Below are 27,800 nucleotides of genomic sequence, written 5' to 3'. Positions count from 1 at the left end.
ACTTCAGCCCCAACCCCAACACTGCTGCCAAGTATCGCTGTGCAGTACAGCTAAAAGCCATAGATTGGGAAGGGAAGGTGGAATTGCAGCCACTCTGCACTTCTGGGTCAGATGGGTAGCACTGCAGTACCCCACCCCCCCACAACTAATAAACTGCCTGCCCCAGGTCTCCGGAGGCTTACTTGAGGCATCCAGCATTCCTTACTTGGGATTCCTTCTGCTTAATGACCTGCAATTTTTCATTAACAATAGGAGCTGGAATGCCAGAATTGTGACTGCTAAGCAGTCACAATGCTGTCACATGGCATCTCTTTATGACTGCATCACTTAGTTACTAAAATTCTGATCTCAATTGTGGCATAAGTCGAGAACTACAATACATCCATGCTTAACCTCTTTAATCTGCACTTAATCTCTTTAAATATAAGGAGTAACTTCCCCAATCTTGAGGAATAAAAGAGGTGTTGTAAAAAACTTACTATTCTGAATTCCTTTGGAGAGCAGAGCTGGTTGTGGGGAAGGAAAGAAAAAATGGTTAAGTCCCTCAAGTTGAATTGTGAAATCTTCCAGGATGCAGAAAGGAGTTTAACGTGCCTAGACTTCTATGTTCAGTGAAAAACTAAATAAGAATAGTGTTAAGGTTTGTTTTTATATTATATATATATTTATTTTATAGACTAAATTGGGGGAGTGGTGAAGGGTATCTAAGAGAATGATTTGGCCTCAAAAAACTTTGAAAGAAGTCAACTGAGATTTGTTTTATATTATATATATATAAATAATATAAAACAATATATATATAAAAACTATATATGTATATGTATGTATGTATGTGTGTATGTGTGTGTGTGTGTGTGTGTGTGTGTGTGTATATATATATATATATATATATATATATATATATATATATATATATATATATATATATATATATATATATATATATATATATATATATAAAATATAAAACAAATCTCAGTTGACTTCTTTCAAAGTTTTTTGAGGTCAAATCATTTTCTTAGATACCCTTCACCCCTCCCCCAATTTAGTCTATAAAACCTGATTATTTTATTTAAGCTTATAACTCATTTTTCTTTGCTGCTGTTGTTTGATTAATACACTCTAAAGATTAGCTTTCAACAGATACTTTATTCTAATTTATGTTTCATTGGGTTGTAATTTGGTAACATGGCTCAGAAAACATTGTCCTCTCTAGCTGTATGTAAAATGTTCTTGTTTTGCAAACAACAGAAAAATGAAAGCATGTTCTTCTTTTGATTTGTTCCTATAATGCTACTTGAAGAGGGGATGGAATGCCATCTTCCCATAGCATTTTTGAAAGACCCCAAAACATCCTTAGAATAATCTGGAACTAGTTTGGGCCAAAATATTTCAATTATTTTTGTTAATAGAGTAAAGCACTTTTGTGCAAAAACAATTGAAGCTGGTGAAATTGAAATCTCATATCAAAAAAACCCTAATTTGTAAAAAAGCAATAGATGGCAGAATCTTTCAAAGTTGGAGAATGAATGGCTACATGGTTGTTAACTTAAGAAGATGGGAAGGGAAAGCCCCAAGTTAGATTTAAGGACTAATATTTAAAGGGTAATATGCCAAAATGCACTGAAGGAGCCAAATGCATCTAACCTTAAGTTGCTTGAGAATGCTAAACAGAGACAGGGTTTATTAATCTAGCCGCTCGAAAGCCTTGACAATAAATGATCATGTCCCATTTTCTCCAGGAGAGGCAGTGAATAGAAAATATAATCCATCCACATTCAACAGATTTAATCTTTATGGTAAAGAAACTCCACATTTTAATGATGGCCGGAATATTGGTAGAACTTTACATTGGTTACATGATCTGCAGATGTAAGTTATGCTTTGAATTCATAACTTTTGTATTATCAATTAATTTATAGTGTCAGGGGTCCAAATATTATTAATCATAAGCCTGAATTAATTCCCAAGAATTTTAATTTTTTTGTATATTTTATTTGTAATTTTCCTTTAATAACCAACATATTTTGTGGACAGTGTATGGACTCGGTCGATATATATATTTACACAGTGCTAACTATAATAATGCAATTAAATATACATAATCTTTGTCTTCCAACTTCTAACTTTAATATGCTGATTGTAATTATAATAGATTATTTGATGTATCAATATATATAATATTATTTTCCCAATTTGTACTTATTTTTTCTCCCATTTGTTGTGGTTCTTCTGCACTCATATCTTTGCCTTTAAACAATACCATTCTCTCTTTACAATTCTTTATCACTTTCTCCATAAATATATTTAAACATCAATAACTTTTCTTCATTCAATGTATTTTTGACCCCCGATGAACCACTAATATTTAATATTTTAGATATTACTCAATGTTCTACCATAATCCCAATATCTCACTTTTCTATAAATACCAATAAACCAATTATTAATAAGGTTTGATCAGTCCTGGGATTATATATCTAAATCCCCTGAATTATGGTCCTTAAAAGGTATAAATTTCAATATATTTTTACACTCTGTTAATAATTATAGTACATTTAAATATACCTAATCATAATCTTCCATCTCCTAGCCTTAATATATTTGTGGTTATAATAAATTCTATTATATATCCATATGTGTGCTACAGTGACATGTGGTGAAGACGAGGAGGAGTGAGGCAGCGGCGGTGGCTCCTCAGGGACGGTGACAGAAGAGGCTCAGGATACCTGCGCCATCTCCTGCCCATCTTCCGGGACTCGCCCAGCCCGGTGTGTGGCACTTTAAAGTGCATGCCGTCGCCCCGGCCATACAGCGGGACCTGCTTTATGGCTGGAAGGCACGTTGGCACTTTAAAGTGCATCCCACCACCCCGGCCATACAGCTGGCATGTTTTATGGCGCGGTGGCATGGCTTTAAAAAATAAAAAAGTATCAGCCCACGCGCCAGCAGAGGCGGGTAAAACACACACACACACACACACACACACACCACACACAAATTACTTATAATAAAACAAATTACAATTACTTCCAAATAATTTTGAATTCCTCCCCCCTGCCCCCTCCCTCTGACCCACATACCTTTTCCAGCTGTGTCAGAGGATTTCAAGTCTCCTCTTGTCCACCACGATGAAAATGTAAAAAGAAAAAGGCAAGAGTTGCTCTAGCCAGGCTAGGATAGTTGCTGCTAGAGTCACCACATGGATGACGCTGCTTAACTGTTTAAAAAAAGCCTGTAAACAAAGTGCCCTCTGCAGGAGGAGGTGAGAGAACCACGTGCTCCTTTGCATAAGGAATTTTTCGCCTTTTAACCTTTGCTTAACTCTGCTCAAGTAATCATAAAGCTAGAGTAAAGGAGGCACATTGTTCTCTTGCCTCCCCCTGCAGTTAAGCACTAACCAGAGTCATCCACTGTGACTCTGGCAGCAACTACCTCTGCCTTTTTCCTTTTAATTTTGTTTTTCTTTTAATCATGACAGTGGTGAGCCCTGCCTCCCCTGACTGCACGTCACTGGTGTGCTACTATTTTCCCAATTTATACTTTCTACTTTTTCTATTAGTTTTTAATACAATCACCACATTACAGGATATTTTATCTCTTTCCATCATCTCTTAGCCTTTTTAGAATGTCATCATTTATTGCCTTTTGCTGATTTTTTAAATATTTCTCTCGGGATCTTATTTTTTTCTAATATTTTTGCACAAATTGAATTGTCCCTCTGCCTTACCCCTTGGCTCCTTCTGTTGCATCATTTGGATACCTAGCCATAACCCTTTCATTATTTTTGGAAAATCTTCTTATTTTCTCTCTATTTTATTGTAAACTCTTAAGGAATTTTCTGTTTGATTCTTAGTACTTATTGTTACTTTCTCTTCAGTGTTTTTGTCTTCTTGTAACTCATTTTGATTTGTCTCCTCCACCATACCTTCAAATTTCTCATCTGTCTTCTGAATATTACGTTCATCTTTTCCCACCATTTCTTGAGGATCTTCTACACTGACATCTTTATCTTTGAATAATCCCACCATCTCCTTATGATTCTTTGTGACATTTTCATAAATAGTCTTAAGCATCACTAACATTTCTTCATAGAACTTTATTGTATCTTTTTGAGTCATTTTGTATCCAACATTTTGTACATTTTGTTTAATATATTAAAAAATACTCAATATACCTTTAATATTCCAGTATCCCAATCTCTAAAAACTCCAAAGAAGTCAATTACCATATTTTTCAGAGTATAAGACGCACCGAAGTATAAGATGCATGAAGGTTTTGAAGAGGCAAATAAAAAAATATAGGTAGGTAGATAGAGGGATAGAGAGGGAGAGAAAGAGAGAGAAATACAGTAGGTAGATAGGGAGAGAGAGAGAGAGTAGTTAGGTAGGTAGGTAGATAAAGGGATAGAGAGAGAGAAATGCAGCAGGTAGGGAGAGAAAAAGTGTGTGTAGATAGGTAGTAGGTAGGTAGGTAGGTAGGTAGGTAGATGGATGGATAGAGGGAGAAATAGAGAGAGAGAGAGAAATACAGTAGATAGGGAGAGAGAGAGTAGGTAGATAGATAGAGGGATAGAGAGAGAGAAATATAGTAGGTAGGGAGAGAGAGAGTAGGTAGGTAGATAGATGGAGAGAGAGAGAGAGAGAGAAATAGGTAGGGAGAGAGAGAGTAGGTAGTTAGGTAGATGCTGCTTCCAGGTGTATTTATCCATGTGCTGGAGAAGGACAATCTGCAAACCTAAGACTTTGTTTCTGCTGGCACAGCACTTGATCAATGTAATTCTCATCAGTCAGTTAAAGAGCTTTCCAAAAAGGGGGGGGGAGTTTTTGCACTCTGCAAACCTCCCAAACTGGCCTGTTTTTCATGAAAACAGACCCCTTTTTTTCCAAGAAAAGGCATGAACAGTCTTGGAGGGACGGCTTGCAGAGAGCTCCTGAGGGGTGCCCCCCCCAAATGAGCAAAAAATGGCCAATTTTTCATAAAAATTGGCTGTTTTTGTCAAAAAAAATTGCATGGATAGCCTTATGGAGGCTTATAGAGTGCTGCCGGAGGCTGGGGGGGGGGGAAACAGCCACTTTTTTGCTCATTTCTGTCCTCCCCAGCCCCCAGGAGCTTTCTGAAAGCCTCCATAAGGATATGCTACCATTTTGGTGAAGGAGGTGGAGCTTCAGGAGGCAAAAAAATCCTGTATTCAGTGTATAAGACACATCCAGATTTTCAGCCTCTTTTTTGAGGAAAAAAGGTGCGTCATATACTCCAAAAAATATGGTAATAAAATTTAGTCAATCCCAGAATTATGGAATGGAATGGAATGGAATGGAATTATAGAATTATTCCAAACAAGTCCTAAATTTTTATTCCTTAAAAGCTATAAATTGATAATTTACAATTTTCTGGTTTACACCTTCCCAATTGTCTAAATTTTAAAATCTTATTTTTCTTTTTTCCCTTCTATCACCTTCTTTTGTCTCATAGAATGTTCTATCAAGTAGCATTAGGAATTCATAAATCCAAACTGGCCCACTAAATTCCACGAAGTCTTTCAAATCCACCTTCCAGTAAACAATTTCAATAGGATTTTAGTTATTTGCAATTCAATTTGTCTTAAAGATCTTCAAAAAGCTCACAAGATATTTCCAAACATCCAAGTCGCCTATTGAAATAGAATAGGTCAAGTGGCCTTCTAGGTGTTATTTACTTTCACTCCTTTGTGTATCTTAAACAATTATCACTTTTCTACAACCTAATGAGAAATTTGTGGTTTCCTCATGGTTGTTGAAGCACCTCTTCTTCCTTCAACACCCCTCCAGGGTGGCTTTGACCTCGTAGGGTCTCCTGGCAAGCAGATACTGGCTGGTCTTCATGGAGCTCGGCAGAGCTTCACTATTTCCAACTGTTCCCGCCGCGACCGCCAACTGGTTCTCCTAATTATTTTTTTATTTTTATTATATTAAAAGTATAGTTTGAAATGTGGGATCATTCCAAACACATTTTAGGATTGGGTGCTACTTTGGAATCTTAAGTTGTGCATCTGCTTTAGAGAAATAGTTAGGTATTTTTTCTTGCTGTCTTTAATTTTCAGCCTTTTTATATGTTGTTATATGTTGAGATAAAAATGTATGCATTCAGAAATAATATTATTTTTGTATGACTTGGATTGGTACCCCTCAGTCACTTGTATCTGGCTTGGCAGTTTTTGTTCAGGAGATTCTGATTAATTATGTTGGAGACCCAGTGATTTAAAATGCTTTGACTATCAAGATTCTATTTTACAGTGCTGTAAAGCACTGTAAAGCGATATATAAGTCTAAGTGCTATTGCTATTGCTATTAACCCTGTCTCCTTTTTTGTTACCAAATTATTCATTTTTATGTTCTTTTCTTATATGTTCTGGTAAATAAATAGTTAATCTAGCAGAAGGAGTTTAACACAACAAAATGAAACATATACATCAAGATAGAGATTGCAGTTCAAAGCCAATAATTTATTCTCTTGACTTGATTCAGTTTGTTTGCTGACTTTGTCTAACCCTCTTCCCTAATTGCAATGTTACTAAAATGGCTTTAAATCAATTATATTTAACTGTGGTATAGCATTTGATATTGCAGGATATTGAAAATTAACTCAAAATTTGAATAGTACTTGTCATCTGTTTATAGCATTACAAAACTTGTTGATAATGTGATTTGAAGAGGGATGTCAAAATGTATTCTTTTCCCCCCATAGGATTCATAAAAAATACTTGTTCTTTGGTGATTAGGCATTTTTCTTCTATTTCTTTCTTTTCTTCTTTCTTTTTAATTACCACAGGAAAAAATCAGCAAAAATTGTGTCTAAAATAAGTGATGATTTCAAGGAAAAGTTTCAGCCTCAGGTTGGAAAAGTTCATGATCCGTAAGTCAACTAAGAGAATTCTACATTAAGATCTTCTAAAATTGATTATTTATAAGAACTTATTCACATATTGGTTCAATAACTATTTGGGACTAGATATATCTTGGCAAACTCTGATTGCTAGCATTCATAATCATGTAGCGCACCATATTGCTTTATCTCATCTTGGTTCTTATTCTGAGATATTTTTTTCAGATAGGGACCTTACTTTTTTCCTGTTGCTCTGTTATGCATGCTTGCCCTGGTTCCATGATGTCAATATCAATAATGTGCTGCAGAGCATTAAAAATTCACAGTTCTTACTGCCTGAAGCAGTTAGGCAATAACCTATACCTCATCTACAGCTGCATTCTTTTGTAGGCAATTTGTTTTCTCTTAGACATACCATTTGATTTAATTCAGGAAAATATCTCAAATTTTGGCATGCTATACCTGAATATTCATTCCACAGGCTTGCAGAACAGTACCTTAGTGAACACCTTTTGCTTCATGAGCAGCATGTGGAGTACATATGGAGAGTGTTAGTAAAGAAGCTTGCTATGTTTCTAACAGCTCAGCTGCATTTTATTCAGCCTAATTCAATAGAAAACAATACCAGCATTGTTGGTTTGCTGCACAATAAGGATTTTCCAAGATATTTATTACACAGAACTTGCCAGCATAGCACCGTGTTTACAATTTGTTTCATGGTTCATTATAATCCTTTTATGAGTGTCTTGCATAATACTCAACAACTAGCAAGAATAAAGCAGAGAAAGCACTGATTGTCTGACATTCTACATTCATACAGAGTTCTGGTGGCACAGTGTTAGAATGCAGTATTGCAGGTAATTCTGCTGACTGCCGCTGACCCGCTCAAGGTTCATTCAGCCTTCCATCCTTCTGATTGTTGGAGGCAGTATGCTGACTTTGTAAACCACTTATAGAGGGCTATAAAGCACTGTAAAGCATTATATAAGTCCAAGGGCTATTTTTATTGTTATTCTCATAGCTCAGTTGTTAACTAATTTTGGCTGAGCAGTAATTGATTGAACATAATCTCTAAAACTTTTAGAACCACTTTAATTAACATATGGGATCTGCTTGTGAGGATGAAATAAAGATCCCAAACTGGATTCGATGCACATGGGGACTTGAGGTGATAGTAATTATTCAAACTGTTTGGATATAATTAACAAGATGAGAGACCCCACAGGTTAACAACATATGCCCAATTAAATTCAGAGGTACTGTATTTTTCGGAGTATAAGATGCACCAGAGTATAAGATGCACTAAGGTTTTGAAGAGGCAATTTAAAAAAAAAATGTAGGTAGTTAGATAGAGAAATAGAGAGAGATAGAGAAATACAGTAGGTAGGTAGGGAGAGGGAGAGAAAGTGTAGATAGGTAGGTAGATATGAAGGTAGAGGGATAGAGAGAGAGAAATAGAGAGGGAGAGAAATACTATAGATAGATAGGGAGGGAGACAGTAGGTAGGTTGGTAGGTAGAGGGATAGAGAGAAATAGAGAGAGAGAGGAAATACAATAGATAGGTAGGGAGAGAGAAAGAATTGGTAGGTAGGTAGAAGGGGAGAGAGAGAGAAATACAGAAGGTAGGTAGGGAGAAAGAGTAGGTAGGTAGATAGATGTTTCCAGGTGTATTTATCTATACGCTGGAGAAGGAAATCACAGACAATCTGCAGCACCTAAGACTTTGTTTCTGCTGGCACAGCACTTGATCAATGTAATTCTCATCAATCAGTTAAAGAGCTTTCCAAAGGGGGGGGGGAGTTTTTGCACTCTGCAAACCTCCCAAAAATGGCCCGTTTTTCATGAAAAGAAAACAGGCTAAAAAAAAATCCATGCATAGCCTTATGGAGGCCTATAGAGTGCTGCTGGGGACTGGGATGGGGGAGAAAAAATGGCCTGTTTTTTTTTTTCATTTCTGCCCTCCCCAGCCCCCAGGAGCTCTTTGAAATACCCTTCATAACGGTATGCATGGCCATTTTGGTGAAGGTGGCGGGGATTTAGGAGGCAAAAAAATGCTGTATTCAGTGTATAAGGCACATCCAGATTTTCAGCCTCTTTTTTGCGTGAAAAAGGTTCGTCTTAGAGTCCGAAAAATATGGTATATGGGATAAAGCCTTCTTTCTGTCTTTCACATTGTAGAATGCACTTTATTGGGAACTTTATCACTCTTTTATTTTATGAAAGAAGATTTCATTTCATATATATGTTGTATATACATAATGTACACACACACATACATATGTGTTGTGGTCCAGCAAGAGCCGTTGGAGCACAGTGGCACAGTGGTTAAAGAAGCTGAGCTTGTCAGTTGGAAAGCTGACAGTCTGGTTTCAAGACCTGAGCATCATACAAAGTTCCTACCCCAGCTTCAGCCCACCTAGCAGTTCAAAAGCATGCAAATGTGAATGCATTAATAGGTACCACATTGGTAGAAAGGTTACAGTACTCTATGCGTCTGTCAGTGTCCCAAGTATCATGCAGAATTAAATTAGAGTCCAAGGCAAAACTATACTTTTTGTTCCAATTTAATAAGCAGACATCTTAGGCACATCTGTGTTAATCCCAATACTGGAAATGACATCAGAATTCCACCCAGTTAAAAGTTCATGATCTTGTCCCCACACCCATCACGTGGTCCAATCTTCTTCTTCCATGCTAGCATCCACACCCAGTTTCTTCTGTTCAGGTGTACTGGTGCGGAGACGAAGGATGACCTTGGCTTCTAGTAAAGAATGAAAAACAATACATTCCACAATCTCACTCCTGTCTATTCCCCCTCCCATCAACCATACTAAAGAAACAGCATAATGAAATAAGACAAAGTGTGGCAGGCCAAAATTCTAAAATGAATATAAATGCAGGCCTGACAGGCGGCCTCTCCTCAGAAGAAAAACATTTCCTGAAAAGAGAACAACATAAAAGTTAACATAAAAAAAATTAACCACCTAAACGTGTCGTGGAATTGTTCTACTAACTTCTCCACTTTCCCCACTTTTCACCCAAGTGGCTTCAGACAAGAAGTAACCCTTCCATCGCACTAAATACTGCAAGCAACCCCTATTCAACCTAGAGTTTACAATCTTTTCCCCCTCAGATTGGGTTTCCCCTTCTATCACTATAAATGGTGTTTCCCCTTCTATCTCTATAGGACGAGAGAAAGCTTGGGTGGATGCTTTTATGCTAGACCCATTTACTGGTTTCAACAAGCTACAATGACATTTGGGGCCAATTTTCCCTAGACTTTGGGGTAGACTGAGTTGAACTGTAAATGGGTTAACTATCTTAACTATTGGGAATGGACCTAGAAATTTTGGATCAAATTCCTTGCTAGGCATTCCTAATCTTAAGTATTTGGTAGACACAAAAACTTTGTCCCCCACATGAAAGGGGTACTGGAGCGAGCGATGTTTCTCAGATTGCTTCTGGTAGGCTTCTGCCGCATCTGCTAGAGCCTTCTTTGTATTCTCCCAATCTTTCTTTAGCATGTCCATCCATTCATTCAAAGACATGGAGGAGGGAGGTTCTCTAGGCGGCTCAGGCATGGGGACAAATTCCATGCCACTGGTAATCTGGAAAGGAGTAAATCCAGTGCTGCTGTGAGACGCATTGGTGTACACCACTTTGGCGAAAGGTAGCAAGTCTGACCAGTTGTCTTGCTGATAGTCCAAAAAACACCGGATGTATTGTTCCACTACCACATTGGCTCTCTCTGCTACGCAGTTCATGCTGGGATGAACCTCTGAGCTCAGTTCTTGTGTGGGCCCAATGGATCTCAGGACCTGGCTCCAGAACTTGGCTGTGAACTAGACTCCGCGGTCTGAAATGATCCTCTTGGGTAATCCGTGCAGGCGATAAATGTGTTTCACAAACATTTTTGCTAGTTTCTTTGTGGACGGCAACTCTGAGCAAGCAATGAAGTGCACCTGCTTGGAAACCAAGTCCATAATTGTCCAGGTTACTCTGTTTCCACTGCTGTCTGGGAGTTGCATGATGAAGTCCATTGCGACCTCTTCCCATGGTCTGTTAGGGCTGGCCACTCGTTGTAGCAGTCCAGACTGGTCTGTTGGGAGCACCAATTTCATAGCTGTCATCAGCTTATCCTGGCTTCCATTACTGTCATGCTACGGTTTTCTCAACAAAACATCCCCCAACAAGTTTTTGGGTACTTGTTGGACAGCTGGGGTTTTTATATCTGTTGCAGGTTCTGGGCTCCTGGATACAATCATCCCCGGCTGGCCCTTTTCCTCCATTGGTGGTATTGGCTCACCCACAATCATCAATTTCCTGCCACCATCTTCCCACTTTATTGTAGGCTTTCACTTGTCAAGCCATGCAGGCCCAAGATTATTTTCTCCGGCATCTCCGGAGCCACAATGAATCTGAGAAGCTCGCAGTGGCAGCCCACTTGTAACTTCACCAGGTCAGTTACTAGCATGGTTTGGGCCCCTCCAATTAGCGTTCCATCTACCTGCTCACCCCAAATGGGACAGGCTAGAGATCTTGTGTTTATGCCTAATTGCTTGACAATCAACGTGCTGATTAAGCATCGAGCACAACTGGTGCTCACAACTGCTTCAACCTCCCCCTCCAACCCCATCTTAGGCACTTGGAGGTTGACTTGGAAGGAGAAGGGGCGGATATGTGCATTCACCATTGGGTCATCTTCAGCATTTTCCTCCTCTGAGGCCTCCCCTTTGGTAGGACTCTTTGTCACCTCAAGTTGGGGAGCCTTTTCCAGAGGTTGTTGACCCTTTTCCTCCTCCGAGGCCTCCCTCTTTGTAGGACTCTTCATCACTTTAAGTTGGGGATCCTCTTCCAGAGGTTGTTGACCCTTTTCCTCCTCCGAGGCCTCCCCCTTGGTAGGACTCTTCGTCACCTTAAGTTGGGGATCCTCTTCCAGAGGTTGTTGGGCCAGATGACTCTTTTGTGGTGGCATCTGGGGCCTTCTCTTTTCCACCGTTGCGGTTGTTGCACACATTTGCGGCAATGGGGCTGGAGCCAAGCACTCTGACTCTTTGTGGCCAAATTGACAGCAAAGGTGGCGTTTTGTTGGCCCCCACGAGGAAAGGGACCTAGTTACATCTCTAAACTTAGGCACCACCTCATCACATTTTTCCACCATCCATTCTGTAGCTTGGCCCTTGGTAATCCCTTCTTCCATTGTTGAGAACCTTTCTCTGTATGAAGGTTGGGTAAGAACCTTTTGAGGCATTGCAAGGGAGACTGGAACCAGTGGGAAGGTCAATCCCTCGGTTGGCCACTGCCCAGTTGTCTGCCATGGTGCCATCTGCTGAGGAAGAGCAGGTACCAATTGGAATCCCTTCCATCCATGACCTGGGATTAAGACCCATCCCGAGAGTGCCTGATTCACAGGTTGCAGTTCACCCAATGATGGCTAGTTAGGGGGGTTTATGTGCCAAGGGCCACTCTGCTGGCTTGGAGGATTTCTGGCCCAAGGGCCCCTCTGCTGGCTTGGGGGACTTTCCCATGTTGATGGTCCAGGAGGTGCCCACTGGAATCTTAACCATCCATACTCTGGGAAGAAAGTCCAATTTAGTGGTGCTTCATCCACTAGCTGCAGCCTAATTTCTGGTGGCTGGCAAGTGAAGGATGCTTGCCAAATCCCTTTTTGCTGGCTGGATTGAAAATCCCATCTTGCTTGGGATTCTGTCTTCAACACAGTTGCAGGGCATTGGCTCATTTCAAATATCCTCATTTGGAAGGAGTCAAAATCTCCACTCCAGGGTTTTTTCCGAGCCTTGGCTGAGGGGAAGGAGGGGGAGCATGCACTCACGTTTAGTTGTCCAAAATAGTCCAGGATCTCCATTCATCTCCTTCATTCCTTTACTTTCCATCCCCCATAGGCTGGGCTTCTTGCCAGCGGCAATAAATTTTAAAAGCGAAACTGCTTCACCTTTGAAGATTTGAAGAGTAACATCTCATCTCAGCTTCTTATGTCAAAAGGCTTTCTCCTAATTGTTCGCTGATATTTTATGCTGACCGGGTGCCTCAGCAGTTGGAAAAACAGCAGCCCTCACCGCCCCCCCCCCTGTGAGGGAAGGGTGCTGGTGATTTATTTTGAAGAGAATATTGGGATAATGTCAGCATTCCAAGTATCATGCAGAATTAAATCAGAGTCCAAGCCAAAGCTATCCTTTTTGTTCCAATTTAATAAGACAGACATCTTAGGCACATCTGTGTTAATCCCAACACTGGAAATGACATCAGAATTCCATCCAGTTAAAAGTTCACGATCTTGTCCCCACACCCACAATCCATCACGTGGCCCAATCTTCTTCTTCCATGCTAGCATCCACACCCAGTTTCTTCCGGTCAGGTGTACTGGTGCAGAGACAAAGGATGACCTTGGCTTCTAGTAAAGAATGAAAAACAATACATTCCAACAATCTCACTCCTGTCTATTCCCCCCTCCCATCAACTATACTAAAGAAACAGCATAATGAAATAAGACAAAGTGTGGTAGGCCAAAATTCTAAAATGAATATAAATGCAGGCCTGACAGCATCTTTGGCATATAGCCATGCGGACCACATGACCATTGAAAATGTCTTTAGACAATGCTGGCCCTCTCAGTCAAGAAAGAAAGATGAGCACTGCACTCTAGATTGGGACATGACTGGAGGGGAAATCTTTACCAGCACAGACCAGACTTTGGCAGCAATCCAGCACAGACTAACCTTGGCAGCAATCCAGCCTGCCAAGCTAGCCACGAGAGTTCTCCAGCTCTAGTAAATACGTTGACTCCTGCAACGAGTGTATGGAAAGTCATTCCTTTTATAGTCTTGAGAGGAGCCTAATTACCACCAGATGAGTTCAATTATTTCCTGTAACTACGCAACTGTTCTTTATGCCTATTAGCCCTCCATTGCCGGGCATCCAAAACCAACTCCCTTGTCTCCTGCCCACTACTCCAATGCATGATGTCAGGATCACATTCCCTTGTCTCCTCCCAACTGCTCCAAGGCTCAGGCACCCCCTGGTGGCCAACCAGCCTCTCTGCGCCCTGCTCGGCATCAAAACCCTGTCCAGGGTCCTCCAGAGCCGACTATATAGGGCCCCTCGCTGTCGGAGTCTGGTGGCAGCTCCAACGGCTCCTGCTGCACCACAACACATGTACATATACATAACGGTGTGTGTGTACATACACACACACATTCACACACACACACATAGTGCTATTTTCTGTTAGGGTAAACAATTTTATGCAAAATGCTGAAAGAATAAGTGGTAGAAACAAAGTAAAGGTAGTCAATAAAAACAAAAGAAAGAAAAGTAGACTAAATTTGGTTAGATTTATTTTTTCTCAGTATTGCCCAGGGATTGCAAACTTGGACCAGTTGAAAATTTGAGAGTACATTGTGAGTATGTTACAAAATCATCACCATGTGAGATCTTGGGGGAAGGATGTTCTGTTTTGTTTTTTCAGGATAGCTGCTCCAACAGGCATAGCCAATTATATGGATATGCCTGTTGGATTATATCCTGAAATCCTTTCAGTTCCCATCTGTCAGGATTATTTCTTGGAGAAAAAAAAGCAAGATATAAAGAAAACAATGGACAGAATAATTAATAGCTTTCAATTAATAAATCAAGGGCACAAAGAGTCATGAAAGATAGATCCTATATGTTATTCTCTATCTCAGTTTTCTGAGTGATAAGAAGTACAGGTAAAACTCAAAAAATTAGAATATTGTGCAAAAGTTCATTTATTTCAGTAATGTAACTTAAAAGGTGAAACTAATATATGATAAGACTCATTACATGCAAAGCAAGATAGTTCAAGCCGTGATTTGTCATAACTGTGATGATTATGGCATACAGCTCATGAAAACCCCAAACCCACCATCTCAGAATATTAGAATATTACATGCAATCAATAAAACAAGGATTGTACATAGAACATTATCAGACCTCTGAAAAATATAAGCATGCATATGTACTCAGTACTTGGTTTGGGCCCCTTTTGCAGCAATTACTGCCTCAATGTGGCGTGGCATGGGAACTATCAGCCTGTGGAACTGCTGAGGTGTTATGGAAGACCAGGATGCTTCAATAGTGGCCTTCAGCTCTTCTGCATTGTTCAGTCTCATGTCTCTCATCTTTCTCTTGGCAATGCTCCATAGATTCTCTATGGGATTCAGGTCAGGCGAGTTTGCTGGCCAATCAAGCATAGTAATCCCACAGTCATTGAACCAGGTTTTGGTGCTTTTGGCAGTGTGGGCAACTGGAAAATGAAGTCAGCATCCCCATAAAGCTCGTCTGCGAAAGGAAGCATGAAGTGCTCCAAAATCTCCTGGTAGACAGCGGCGTTGGCCCTGGTCTTAATGAAGCACAGTGGTCCAAAGTCCAAATCCTGTTGCTCAGTGGTCCAAAGTCCTCTTTTCTGATGAGAGCAACTTTTGCATTTCGTTTGGAAACCAAGGATCCAGAGAATGGAGGAAGAATGAAGAGGCCAATCAAGAACAGTAATCCCACGGTCATTGAACCCAGGTTTTGGTGCTTTTGGCAAAACTTGCTCTCATCAGAAAAGAGGACTTTGGACCACTGAACAACAGGTCTTTGGACCACTGTGCTTCATTGCATTGAGGCAGTAATTGCTGCAAAAGAGGCCCAAACCAAGTACTGAGTACATATGCATGCTTATACTTTTCAGAGGTCCAATATTGTTCTATGTACAATCCTTGTTCTATTGATTGCATGTAATATTCTAATTTTCTGAGATGGTGGATTTGGGGTTTTCACGAGCTGTGCGCCCTAATCATCACAATTATGACAAATCACGGTGTGAACTATCTTGCTTTGCATGTAATGAGTCTTATCTCACATATTAGTTTCACCTTTTAATTTACATTACTGAAATAAATGAACTTTTGCACAATATTCTACTTTTTCGAGTTTCACCTGTACATTGTAGAACAAAATCTCTCAATTCTATTGTGTTTCATTGATTTGTGGATGATGATACAGAGTAGGCAAGGAAACCCAAAGCATGGTGGCTTCACTATAATCTCTTTAGCCTTATTTCATTAAATAATTTTCTTTGACAAATAAATATGTATTTTTAAAACAAAGATTACACGTAACTGAAAACAATTCTTTTCATTTTCAGCATAGCAGATACGCTTAATGTTCCTCCAGACCACACATTCGGAATACTTATTCAGCCTGAAGAATATGGCAAGCATAAAAATAGCTTCTCTTATGTTTTACACCTTTCAAATATTACATTAACTTTATTTTATTATTTGAAAATTAATGCTCTCTTCTTCTCTGTGATAAGTTGGTTCACCTATTCTAAAATGGGCAACTTTATGTCTTCCAGGGCTTTATTTTAATAGTCTTTTGGCATGGGCCATGCTAGGTTAGAATTAATGGAAGGAGCTGAAGTGGTTGTTAAAGGAGTTAAAGTTAATGTTAAAGGAGATAATTCAAGGCTCACTTTCATAACCTCTAAATATTTTGTTTCATCCCTTATCTGCTAGTCTAAAAATTGGAAGGCAATGGAATATATTGTGCTTCTTAATTTGTGGTTCAGTTGCTCCTTAGCAGAGTTCCAAAAACTGATGTTTTCCCATAAAATGAATTATTTGTGACATAGGTAACTGGAGATATATCTGCCTCCATATGTATTTGCTTATATGTTACGATTATTCTCAGGGGCCCTTTTCATGTGTGATTGGCATATGTTCCTTCTGAGATAAATAGGAAGTAATCAACAACAAAAAATATTTTTGTGGTAATGCTCTATTTATACGATGGTATAAGTATAAATAAGGTATAAGATGACCTTATTTTCTCAGCTTATATTTACTAAGCATTTCAAATATATTATTTGAATCTCAATACCTGGATAGTATTTTCTTTTTCTTTCTATTACCCTTACTTTTCTTGCTTCCTGTCATTTCTATAACTTTTTATTACATTTAACTGATCTACTTTGTTGTTATTAGTGTACTCTTTTTTATGTTCCTTGTACATTTATTGATGGATGGGTGTAATTTAAAATATAGACAAGAGATTTAAAATAGAGATATGAAAACTGCATCATAGCTATTGTCTACCAGTAAAGCCAATCTGGATATATTTGTATTATGGTGCAATTCACTTTGAGAACAGCATTGTGGAAGTATCACAGAGCAGTTATATATGGTCAAGAAAAGTTTGATGGAATATATCTCTTATTTAGGTGTTGGGGACCTTCTTCATAATCGACTTCCAAGTGAATATCTTAAGAGTAAAGACAGAGAACGTGCTGTTTTTACTGCACTTCGACAAAATTTGAAAAAGGCAAATTACCACAACTTTGATACTTTATTGCATGCATTTCGCCATTATGATAAGGTAACTGACTTTTTATTAGCCTAATAAGTTTTTTTAATGATGTATGAAGTATTCTAAATCCTGCAGCCAAAAGTAAAATGTTTCTATTTATTACTCAGTTGTCTAGTCCCTTCCACTAAGATGAAATTTACTGCATCTTCACTCTATAGATAACTAGGACATGCAGTAGGTTATCATGCAGATTAATGAATCTTGGTGTCTTACACATATCCCAGCGAAGAGGATTTCATCCTGATTTATGAGGATTTCAGGTTTAAAATGTCTATTGTTTGGTTATAATGTTCATTTCTGTTGTATACCCGATCTCAATGTTACATTTCTTAATAAGAATAATCAAATGAAATGGTTTGTATTATCTAAGGTTCCAAACTATCCAAGCAATTCAGGGAATCAGCCTTTTAAGGAAGGGTAAAATAATAGGGGTCTTTTGGATCCAAGAGCTTCCACAGGGCTTCTGTGAAAAAGGCACAAATACTGCCACATTGGATAGCAGTATTTAAGGGAAAGGATCATGCCTTCTTTACCCAACCTGGTATGAGCAGATACCCTCAGAGAGAGGTAATCCAACAAATATTGTGGATAATGCTAATGTTAATTACATTGGCCTATCCTGTGCTTACATTCTGCCCTGTTTTAAATTATTTATCATTATTGTACTTTAACTTTCTGTGAATTAATTGGAGAAAACTATAGAAAAAATGATATACAAATTGGTGCTATACAACATACAAATCTGTTGTTACTCAAATGTTGTTGAACTATGGTACCTAGCATCACTCATGTTTCAGAATGATGGCTGGAGTCACAGATTTTTTTTCAACCATGAGCAGATGGATCTCTTCTTATTTCATCTCAGGCATTGATTTGTTCAGTGACCTTGTCTAAGATTTGTAAGTGTGTGAAGAAATACCTGTCTCTGTTAGTTTCTTTTCATACTGTATGATCAGTCAGAGTGGGTATGCACTGTTTTTGACAATTAAACAGTTTCTAATCGGATCCAGAAATTGGACCTTTTTTGTGCAGCGCTTGCCTTATAGAAAAGCATTCAAGAGACCTGTATGGCTTCCCTTTGGCCTTGTTTAGAGAGTCTCTGGAACCCTGGCTTTCCCACCAAGCCTTGAGTTAGGATGCTTTGGAAGCTTTTTTCTGGATATACTGTATATTTGTATATCCAGAAGAAAAAACATTCAAGTGTTATCTTTCTTGTTTATTTCGATTGTTATAATTTTTAATGGTGGATAATATTAGAGTATGTATGGATCTTTAACTTTGTGTGCCTGCCTGCCTGCCTGCCTGCCTGCCTGCCTGCCTGCCTGCCTGCCTGCCTGCCTACCTACCTACCTACCTACCTACCTACCTACCTACCTACCTACCTATGTATCTAGAATGTAAATGACACCAATCTGGTTTGTGTGAATTTGTGTGTTAAAAGAATAAAAAACAAGTTATAGAAGCATCATTGAATACTAGTGGTTTAGATGCTGATCTCGAGGTGATGTACACACAGTTGGACCGGCAGCCTGGTTTTTTTATGCTACAATAGAAAACAGTGTACAGATAGTTCTCTTGTTATGAAGCAACTGAAGCTTATTCTGTGAGTAATTCAAAAATGCCCCAGCTGGTGGCAGAATTGAGCTGAATCAGTTGATCCTGAAAAAGAAAACAACGAAAATAGGGATGACAATAAAAAAATATGTACTTTTGATGGAGACTGTTTTAAAAAAAAAGGCAGGACATTACATACATTACTTATTACATACCATAAATGTTGCAATTTTGTGTTAAAAAGGTTATTTTTTAATTAAAATGCTTTAAATCATTTTATTATTATTATTATTATTATTATTATTATTATTATTATTATTATTATTATTATTATTTAATAATAATAATAATCAAACATATTGCATGTGTTTAAAAAGGCTTGCAGTTTTTAAAATGTGTGAATGTATATTCATATAATATTCTTAATAACTCATAATGAAAACAATTTTAAGCAGTCTTTTTTTTATGCGGTCGGGGGTTATAGGCTAGGTAAGGAAAAAAAACGAAAAAATTATTCCCAGAAGAAAGTAGTGACAAAATATTTACTTAGTATTACCAAGCAAATTACATGGAATTAATTACATCAATTAGTCAGGATTTAAGCTCAGCTTCAGTTAGTCTTTCAACATTTTTTTTAATGTTGAGAGAATTCAGCTTACAAAGTTATTTGTAAGCACTAATTTTTCAAATAGTTTTAAACATATTAAACTCTAATTTTATACCTCAGTTTGAAAGAAGTCATTATGTCATCTGTTGTATTCCTTCATATTGAATTGATAAAGTACATTGGTTGACATTTGTTCATCTAAAATATTATTTCAGTTGGCTCTTTAATTCAATTTAATTTATGTTTGCACCCTGTGTTTTAATTTATATTCAGTCTCTACTATAATTTCTTGTATTACTTAGCAAATCTATGGGGAAATTAGCACAAAGGAATTTGTTTTTAAAAATCATATTATCATCTTTAATCAGGATGGTGATCGAAAAATAAGCAGAGAGGATTTGAAAAAGGCATGCTTTCAGCTTAACTTGGACTTGGATGATGAACTTTTGGATTCTTTATTTAATTACTGTGATTTGGATAAAGATGGTTTTATAAACTATTTGGAGTTTGTAAATTTTCTTAACTGGAAAGACAAAATGGCTATTCAAGAGTTTGAAGAAAAAATAATAACAAAAGGTATGTGACCAGCATTAAATGACAATTTATATCATTAAATCTGATACCAATACAGTGAACTTAGGTTTCTTGAGTATTTAATAAAGTAAACTGAAGATTTAGAATTTGTAGTAATCAAGAATAACCATTTTTTTCTTTTGGATTAAATTTGAGTCTTTTATGCGGATCTTGCAAAGGATTTATTACTTTTGGTTTTAGACAGTGATGTGAAATGACTGGGCCCAAGTTTGGCACCCCCTGTCTATAGGAACTTTGAACATCCCTTGGGGTGAAGAATGCTCAGAATTCAAGCTGGATAGCTGAAAAACTCTGGAGAAAAAGCTGGAGAAGGCTTTTTAAACCCCTTTCATTCTTTCTCCTGCTCTTCCATTAAATTCAGGTGATTAATGTCCTTCGGCAATAGATGAAAAATAGATTGTTGCTGATAAGAACTATTGCTGATAGTTTAATTTTCCACAATGACTCTGAGAGCTGTGGAGGGCACTTATAATAAAATCAGCACTCTTTTTCTCCTTAATTTTTTATTTCTATTAAAGTAGACCATATCAGAGTAGAGTGTATGTTTTTTCTTGAAATAGGGAGAGGGAAGACAACAGTGGAGTTCCATTCAGCTACTTTGTCATCATTCAAGAAGAAGCCTTGGCTGGTTCTACTTTTCCCTTCATCTAGAAGGAGGGATTCACTGATACTCTAGCGTTCAGAGGCCACCACTACCTCCCTGGCAGTTAGAGGGTATTCCACTACCACCTCAGGAACTGACAAGTAGATAGGTTTGACCTCCATCTTGGCCATGTTTAAAATTGTTCTGAAAATCTGATTCTTTCCCCAAGTGCTGGGTTAATATGGATTTGATTGACTTTTAGTGGTTGCTTTTCTTCTGTGTTTGGATGAATTGTTCTTTTATTGTTGGATATCAAATTTATTATACATCCCCTCCCCAAGTCATTATAGAGTTGAGCAGCCTTATAAATTTCTGAAATTATTTAAATAAATCAATAACAATGCTATTTTTGTATCCATATATGTGAATATTTTTCTTTTGACATGGTTGAAAGTGGACCCTTATTTTTAAGTGTTCATAACACCACTATTTTTTCTTTTTAAAAAAGTATCTTGTTTATGGCCTTAGATCAGGGGTGTCAAACTGGCGGCCTGGTGGCTGGATGCATCACATGCAGGCCACACCCACCCCACCTCCACAAAGGCAAAAACTATCATGATACATTATGTGATGTCACATGACACAATCGAGTTTGACACCCATGCTTTAGATCTTATTTTAGAGCTTCCTAAAGTTACTATTTTTGTGCTATTTTATAGTTTTATGTCACTCCATAAAAGTAACCTTTAAACTTTTTCTTTTCATTCATTGTTCACAGGGAAAAAAACAGCTCCTTTTGATCTTATTCCAGCATATGATTCAGAAATTAAAGCTAATGAAAATGCTCTGCTAAAGCAGGATGATATTGTACAAATGGAACCAGGAAGTTTAGAAAAAACAGCTAGAACACTGTCAAGACCAACTGATCGTGTATTTTCTGATTATCGCACAACCTCTTCTCAATATAATGCCATTGTAGGTGGTATTCCCACATCATGTATGTAAAGCATTTATATATTATTTTACAACCAGGTTATAAATGTTTAAAGCTATCACTAACATATTCATTAATCAGTCTCCTAAAGATCTGTTGTTGCTGGCTTGTTTTCTTTAGTTGTTTTGAAAGAGAATATAGAAACTGTGTGGTAGTTATATCATTTTTTTAAAGGGACATACTTCCTCAAACCAGGTTTGATTCCTCCTGATTACATGAATAATTTTGTCTTGCTTTCTTGACAATAACATATAGATGGTTTTTCATTATCTTCTAAGACATTTTGTTAGTTTTCCATTTTCTAGTCTGGGATTTTCTAATTGTCTGCCTTTCAAATAGCAGTATTTAATTGATCCTGACCCTCAGAAGTCTAACATAACTTAAGGGAGATTTATATGTCTCATCCCTAAAGATTTTTAAAAGAGCAATTGTTAATCTGTTTATTGAAGCATCATGGTTTGTTACTGGGAATGCTGGAGGCCCTTCATCACACTTATTTCTTCATCACATCATTCATAATGAAGTTTTGGTCCTATAGTCATCTCCATTAGCCCATTGTAGACTGAGATTGGGGTATTCCTGAAACACATCCTCAGTAAGAAACTCAGTAAGAAACTGTTTGTAAACAGGTATTGCATGTGTTTATCCTTAAAGTATTTGAGTAAAATATACAAAAATTAAATAGTACTGTAGAGTTAGGTCAAACATTTGAAATGCATATTTTCTGGAAAAAGACAGACTAATAGCATGAGTACAAGTTGGAGTAGGTTGCAAACACAGTCCATGATTCAGGCAAAATTTAAGAACAATGAAAGTTCTGATTTCAGAGGGACATTAAGACTGTAGTCCTATGTTCAGAGCACAGGATCTTTTGACCTCCTCTCTTTGGAGAAGGAGATCCAAAGACCATAATATTTGTTCCACTAGTCATCTATCCTCCCCCTCCATAACCCTCTGAGTCTATCTGTGTCTGACATCTGGAATGGCAGGGATAAAGCAGTAGGAATGATGGGAGAGATTTCAGATCTAAAACCTTCCTAATCATCCACATCACTGCTGACCTAGATCAGCCTTTTGAACTGGTATAAATTACTTTTCTCACAGTGAGAAAATATTTTTAATGAAAAACAAAAATAGGAAGGTCACTGATATTCCTTTTTTCAGAGGCACCTTGACCATATTGGAGGACTCTAAGTAGACAGTAGTTAGTTTCCAGTTTCTAGTTTCAAGATGTTGTTCCCTCCTACCAAGATCAGTGTATTTTGAAAACTTTGTTTTTTCACTGCTACTTGTTTAGTTATGCCTCTAATTAGAGATATCAGTATTATAAAATTGTGGGCTTGACCCAGTGACTGACACATCACCTCTTTTTATGTTTATAGTGGTTGTGCTTACATTTTGAAACCACTGACTGCCACTGATATTCCTATTTCTAATTGTAGATAGACATCATATAACAATTTTTTTTAAAGCATACAGAAATAAAAACAAGCTATTATCTTCAACGGGTTTAAAAAAAACCCACCTGATTTGGAAAAGGAGCTTTAAAAAGGATATGCTTGTTTGGTGAATCTAGTTTTGTTATTCCTATCTGTACCATAATGCTTTTCCCCTCTCTTTTTAAAATATGTTTTCACACAGTTTACCCCTTATATGGTATTCCAACCATTCGTTCAGATATTCCGGCTCCTCGTTTTCGTCGTATCAGCGACACCACTAATTATGGGGATCAAGCAACTATGTATGCACTGTTATACCCCTCTATCCATAATAAAAAAGGAGTGTATGAGAAAGACTTCTTCAGGATAAGATCAAAGGAAGAGGTAGATATATATGTTAAAGATACAACATAATTTGTCTTATCAGCTGCTGGAAAATCATAGAAAGTAGGAGACATCTCTGTTAAAAATCTATGATCATTGTCTTGTGTAGTACCAGTCTTGAGTACAACGATTTTAACACAAAAGAGTTCACACTAAAAACAAGTTATCCTCAATTGCAGATTTCATGTATTAAACACAATGCAAATGGAAAAAGAACTATCTGAAAGGTGCTTTTTCAAAAGGAAACTGGACTGGTTTTTTTTTCTTTGAAGAAGAACTGAATGTTTCACTTCTCATCCAAGAAGCTTCACCAGTTGTGATGGCAGGGGTGGATGAAAGGATAGGTACTGAGGGCTGAGATTGGATGGAGCGGGATCAAAAATGTGGACTTTAAAAGAGGGGTAAAAGAGGTCATTTATATTAACATTGAGCAACCCTCTACAGTCTACAATGCAGCCCTTTCAGCAATTCCAGGAAGATTCCATAACCCATTGTACTCAGATTCAGAGGACCCTGAGAGCAAAGATAAACCCACAAGTGGCCTAAACAGCTCTTAGGGAGAGTGCTAATGACCAGATGACTGCAAAGAAATACAATCCTTCCATTTTCCCCTCCCCTCACTATCCAGTCAAAACCTATCCTTCCATTCCCCACCATCCAGTCTCAACTGTCAGTACCTATTACTCCATTCCCTCCCCCACAATTCCCCCATCGCAACTGATGAAGCTTCTTGGATAAGAAGTGAGATATTTTGTTCTTCTTCCTCAAGGAAAAAAACCAGTTCAGTTGCCTTTAAAAAAACACCTTTGAGATAACTATGACCTGGATGACAGAAAATCTCCACAAGACAATTGAAGAACTAAAAAAGAAAGATGAATAGGGCCAGGCTTTACTTCTTCTTATCCTAGATTTTCTTCCTTGGGTTTTTAGCCCTGTAGACCAGGGGTGAAATTCAGCAGGTTCTGACAGTTTCTGGAGAACTGGTAGTGGAAATCTTGAATAGTTTGGAGAACCGGCAAATACCACCTCATCTGGCCCCAGAATGTGATGAGAATGGAGATTTTGCAATATCCTTCTGCTAGTGTGGGGTGGGAATGGAGATTTTGCAGTATCCTTCCTTTGCCATGCCCACCAAGCCACACCCACAGAACAGGTAGTAAAAAAATTTGAATTTCACCCCTGCTGTAGACCAATAGTTTTCAATCTTGGTACATTTAAGATGTGTGGACTTCAACTCCCAAAATTCTCCAGCTCATGGGAAAACATAGTTGGCATGGCTGGCTAGAGAATTCAGGGAGTTGAGATCCACATAGTCTCTGACCAGAGAGACATACATGGATAATTTTGTATATGCATGTGCATATGAAAATTCCAAAGACTAAGAATATTATATATTATTTCACAGATTTCAGACATTTTGCGCAACATTGGTGTGAAACTTTCAGATGAAAGCTTTGATGAAGTATGGAGGCAGGCCTGCCTGAAAGATCATAGAGGAAAAGTTTGTGTAGAATCCATCAGAAATGTACTAGATGAGATGCAGGCATTTCACTTGACCAGCTGATAAAGACTTTCTTTTGAATTATGTGATATTTATGGTTTGAATATTTTCTTACTGCAGTGAATTTTCCTGTTATGACATGGTTTTGAGACAGTCTATGCATATAAAGACATTTATTTATCAAAAAATATTAAATTGAATTTCATTTTATTTTTAAAAAGTATTAAACAGCCAGAAAAAAGAAATGTGTACTATGTATTATGGGACCCAAAACAATATCAGATACCCATTGTTTAAAAATATATATACTAGAATATGGTAGAAAATTTGTCAGAATAATCATTAGGCAAAAACTGTTAATTTCAGAACTATTATAAATGTTCTATCTTACTCAACAAATATGCTGCTTTTATGAATGATGTCTGCATATATTCATTGATAGGCCTATACACAAAATCAAATGACATTGGTCATAGTTGTTTCTTTGTTATTAAGTGATGTGAACCTACTGTACAATTTACTAGGCTAGTCATGAATTCTTCTTGCATGAAATTTCTATCTTCTGTGTGTGTGTCTATGTGTGTGTGTGGGTTCCACCACAAAACCGCGGACGACAAAATCGCGGTCGACGAAAGCGCGTATGTGACATCATCACAGCGCGATGGAAAAGATCGAAAAATGTAAAAATAAAGTGAAAACCTTACCCTAACCCCCCCAAACCTAACCCTAAACCTAACTCTAAACCTAACCCTTAACCTAACCCTAACCCTAAACGTAACCCTTAACCTAATGAAAAACCTAACGCTAACCCTTAACCTAACGCTAAACGTAATGCTAACGCTCTAAACCTAACCCTCAACCTAACCCTAACCCTAACCCTTAACCTAACGCTTACCTTTATGTGAATCGGCTTGCTGTAATTTAATTTTTATTTCAATTTTTCGATGTTTTTCATCGCGTTGTGATGACATCACATACGCGATTTCGTCGACCGCGCTTTTGTGGAACGCGGTTTTGACGGGTCACGGTGTGTGTGTGTGTGTGTGTGTGTGTGTGTGTGTGTATGAAAGTATATATTGAAAGTATATCAGAATAGCCCAATGCATCATTCCATTATAAACAATAAACAGGTTCAAATTACCCAAGCTTATGCACCAAAAATAAGCTATAGTGATGATGAGGTTGAAGAGTTTTTATGATGATGTGGCCCTCCTTCAAGACAAAAATGTCAATACAAAATATTAATGGATAACTTTAATGCAAGAATAGGAAGGACAATACCTGGAAAAAAGTGACTGGCCCAAAAGTGGTGAATGAGATTATAGAGGTGACAGACTAGTAGATTTTGCTGATGATTAGTAACTTTATATCATAAACTCATAAGAAAAAATCTAGCAGAAAATGAACATGGAAGAATCTGTGTATACAAGTGAAACTAACTACATCATGTCAAGTGATAAAACCATATTCTACAATTGAACTGTCATTTATCATTTTAACATTGGAAGTAACCCTAGAATTGTATGAGCTAAAGTGAAGATAGATTGTTGAAAAGAGCATATGAAAATGATACTTCACAAAAAACAAAAATAGTAATAAGCTGTTAGAGGAGACCAGTAATTTTTAGATTAATCTATCAAATTACTTTGCTCTACTGCAAGATTTGGAAGAGATGAACATTACAGACCAAAATGAACAAATAATCAAAAACATCCTTGAATCTGCTACCTCTATAGCATTGCTGGAAAAACCTTCATACAATCAAAAACCTCTGATGAAACTAATCTTTTAATGAAAAAACAATAGACAGGAATACCAGAAGTTTCACTAATAAACTGGAGTATGTTGAGCTTGCAAGACCATAAGTAAACGTATCCAAGACGATATGTGTCAGTTTAATGTGAAACTTTTGAAAAAGGAAATTGAAGAAAACAAAAGAGTTAATAGAGCAAAATGCAAGCTTATAAATAAATAAGGTTTTTCAATAAAATGTGAACATGGCTTTGCATATAAAACAAGACAGGAAAAGTTGGAAATAATTGGAAAATTCTATTTAGAGCTATATAATGATCAAGATCACTCAAAAGTAACAGCACCCACAAAAAAGCAAATGTCAAATATCTTAGTGGAGGAAGAATCAAGTGCCATAAAATCAATGAAAAATGACAAAGGTTCAGGAAACTACTGTGTTATAGTTAAAATGCTGAAAGCTGGTGGTCATAGTTTATATAAGATACTAGCAAAACTATACCTGAGATGTGTCAGAGAAAAAAAAGTACCCAATGCATGGAAAAATGCTGAAATGATTCTTATACAGAAGAAAGATGATTTAAAGAACTATCGCCCAATAAGTCTTCTTTCAGGCAATAAAGAACTATCTCCCAATAAGCCTTCTTTCAGTTTTCACCAAGAAAGAATATTAAGAACATTAAATAATTAAGAATATTAAGAACATTCAAAGGAGCAGTCAGGATTCAGAAATGATTACAGCAAAATGGATCATATCAAGGTTGTTCAGCAAGTCATTGAAAAGCCCAACGAGTACATCATGCCATCTGTGCATGGCTTTCATTGATTATGAAAAGACATTTGTCTCAGTACTCCAGCAAGCAATAATTAAGGCATTGCTCAACTAAGACCTAGACATTACTTACATATAACAATAAATATATGAAAAAAACAATGACAACAATTTGCTTTAAGGACTTTAAACTGGAAAGCAACATAGAATGAAGTGTACAACAAGGTGATCCAATTTCACCTATCCTTTTGTCAGCCTGTCTTGAAGAAATAGTTTGAAAACTAGACAGAGCAAAAGATGGAACAAAAGTCAATGGCGCCTATTTAAACCACTTAAGATTTTCTGATGATGTTGTTCTCTTCACACA

General features: G+C 37.4%; 1 protein-coding gene across 2 annotated transcripts in view; it reads left to right on the top strand.

The window, feature by feature from the left end:
- Positions 1-25,462, top strand: part of EFHB (EF-hand domain family member B) — a 37,888-nt gene extending 12,426 nt beyond the window's left edge. The window contains exons 6-13 of one of the 2 annotated variants that reach the window (XM_087711846.1): positions 1,743-1,872; positions 6,811-6,894; positions 16,034-16,101; positions 17,111-17,265; positions 19,786-19,993; positions 21,373-21,576; positions 23,230-23,411; positions 24,817-25,462. In XM_087711846.1, the coding sequence (XP_087567972.1) occupies positions 1,743-1,872; positions 6,811-6,894; positions 16,034-16,101; positions 17,111-17,265; positions 19,786-19,993; positions 21,373-21,576; positions 23,230-23,411; positions 24,817-24,975 (1,190 nt within the window). In that variant the 3' untranslated portion in view covers positions 24,976-25,462. Of the gene's footprint in view, positions 1-1,742; positions 1,873-6,810; positions 6,895-16,033; positions 16,102-17,110; positions 17,266-19,785; positions 19,994-21,372; positions 21,592-23,229; positions 23,412-24,816 lie in introns of both variants that reach the window. The other variant, XM_087711845.1, reaches the window with a different exon arrangement.
- Positions 25,463-27,800: the final 2,338 nt, after the last annotated feature.

Source organism: Thamnophis sirtalis, unplaced genomic scaffold, assembly GCF_051295495.1.
Source record: "Thamnophis sirtalis isolate CommonGarterSnake01/CBP01778 unplaced genomic scaffold, rThaSir2_p1.2 scaffold_4, whole genome shotgun sequence".
Classification (NCBI taxonomy): Eukaryota; Metazoa; Chordata; class Lepidosauria; order Squamata; family Natricidae; genus Thamnophis; species Thamnophis sirtalis.
Note: the sequence above shows the minus strand (reverse complement) of the source record. Positions and strands in the feature narration are given on the sequence as shown.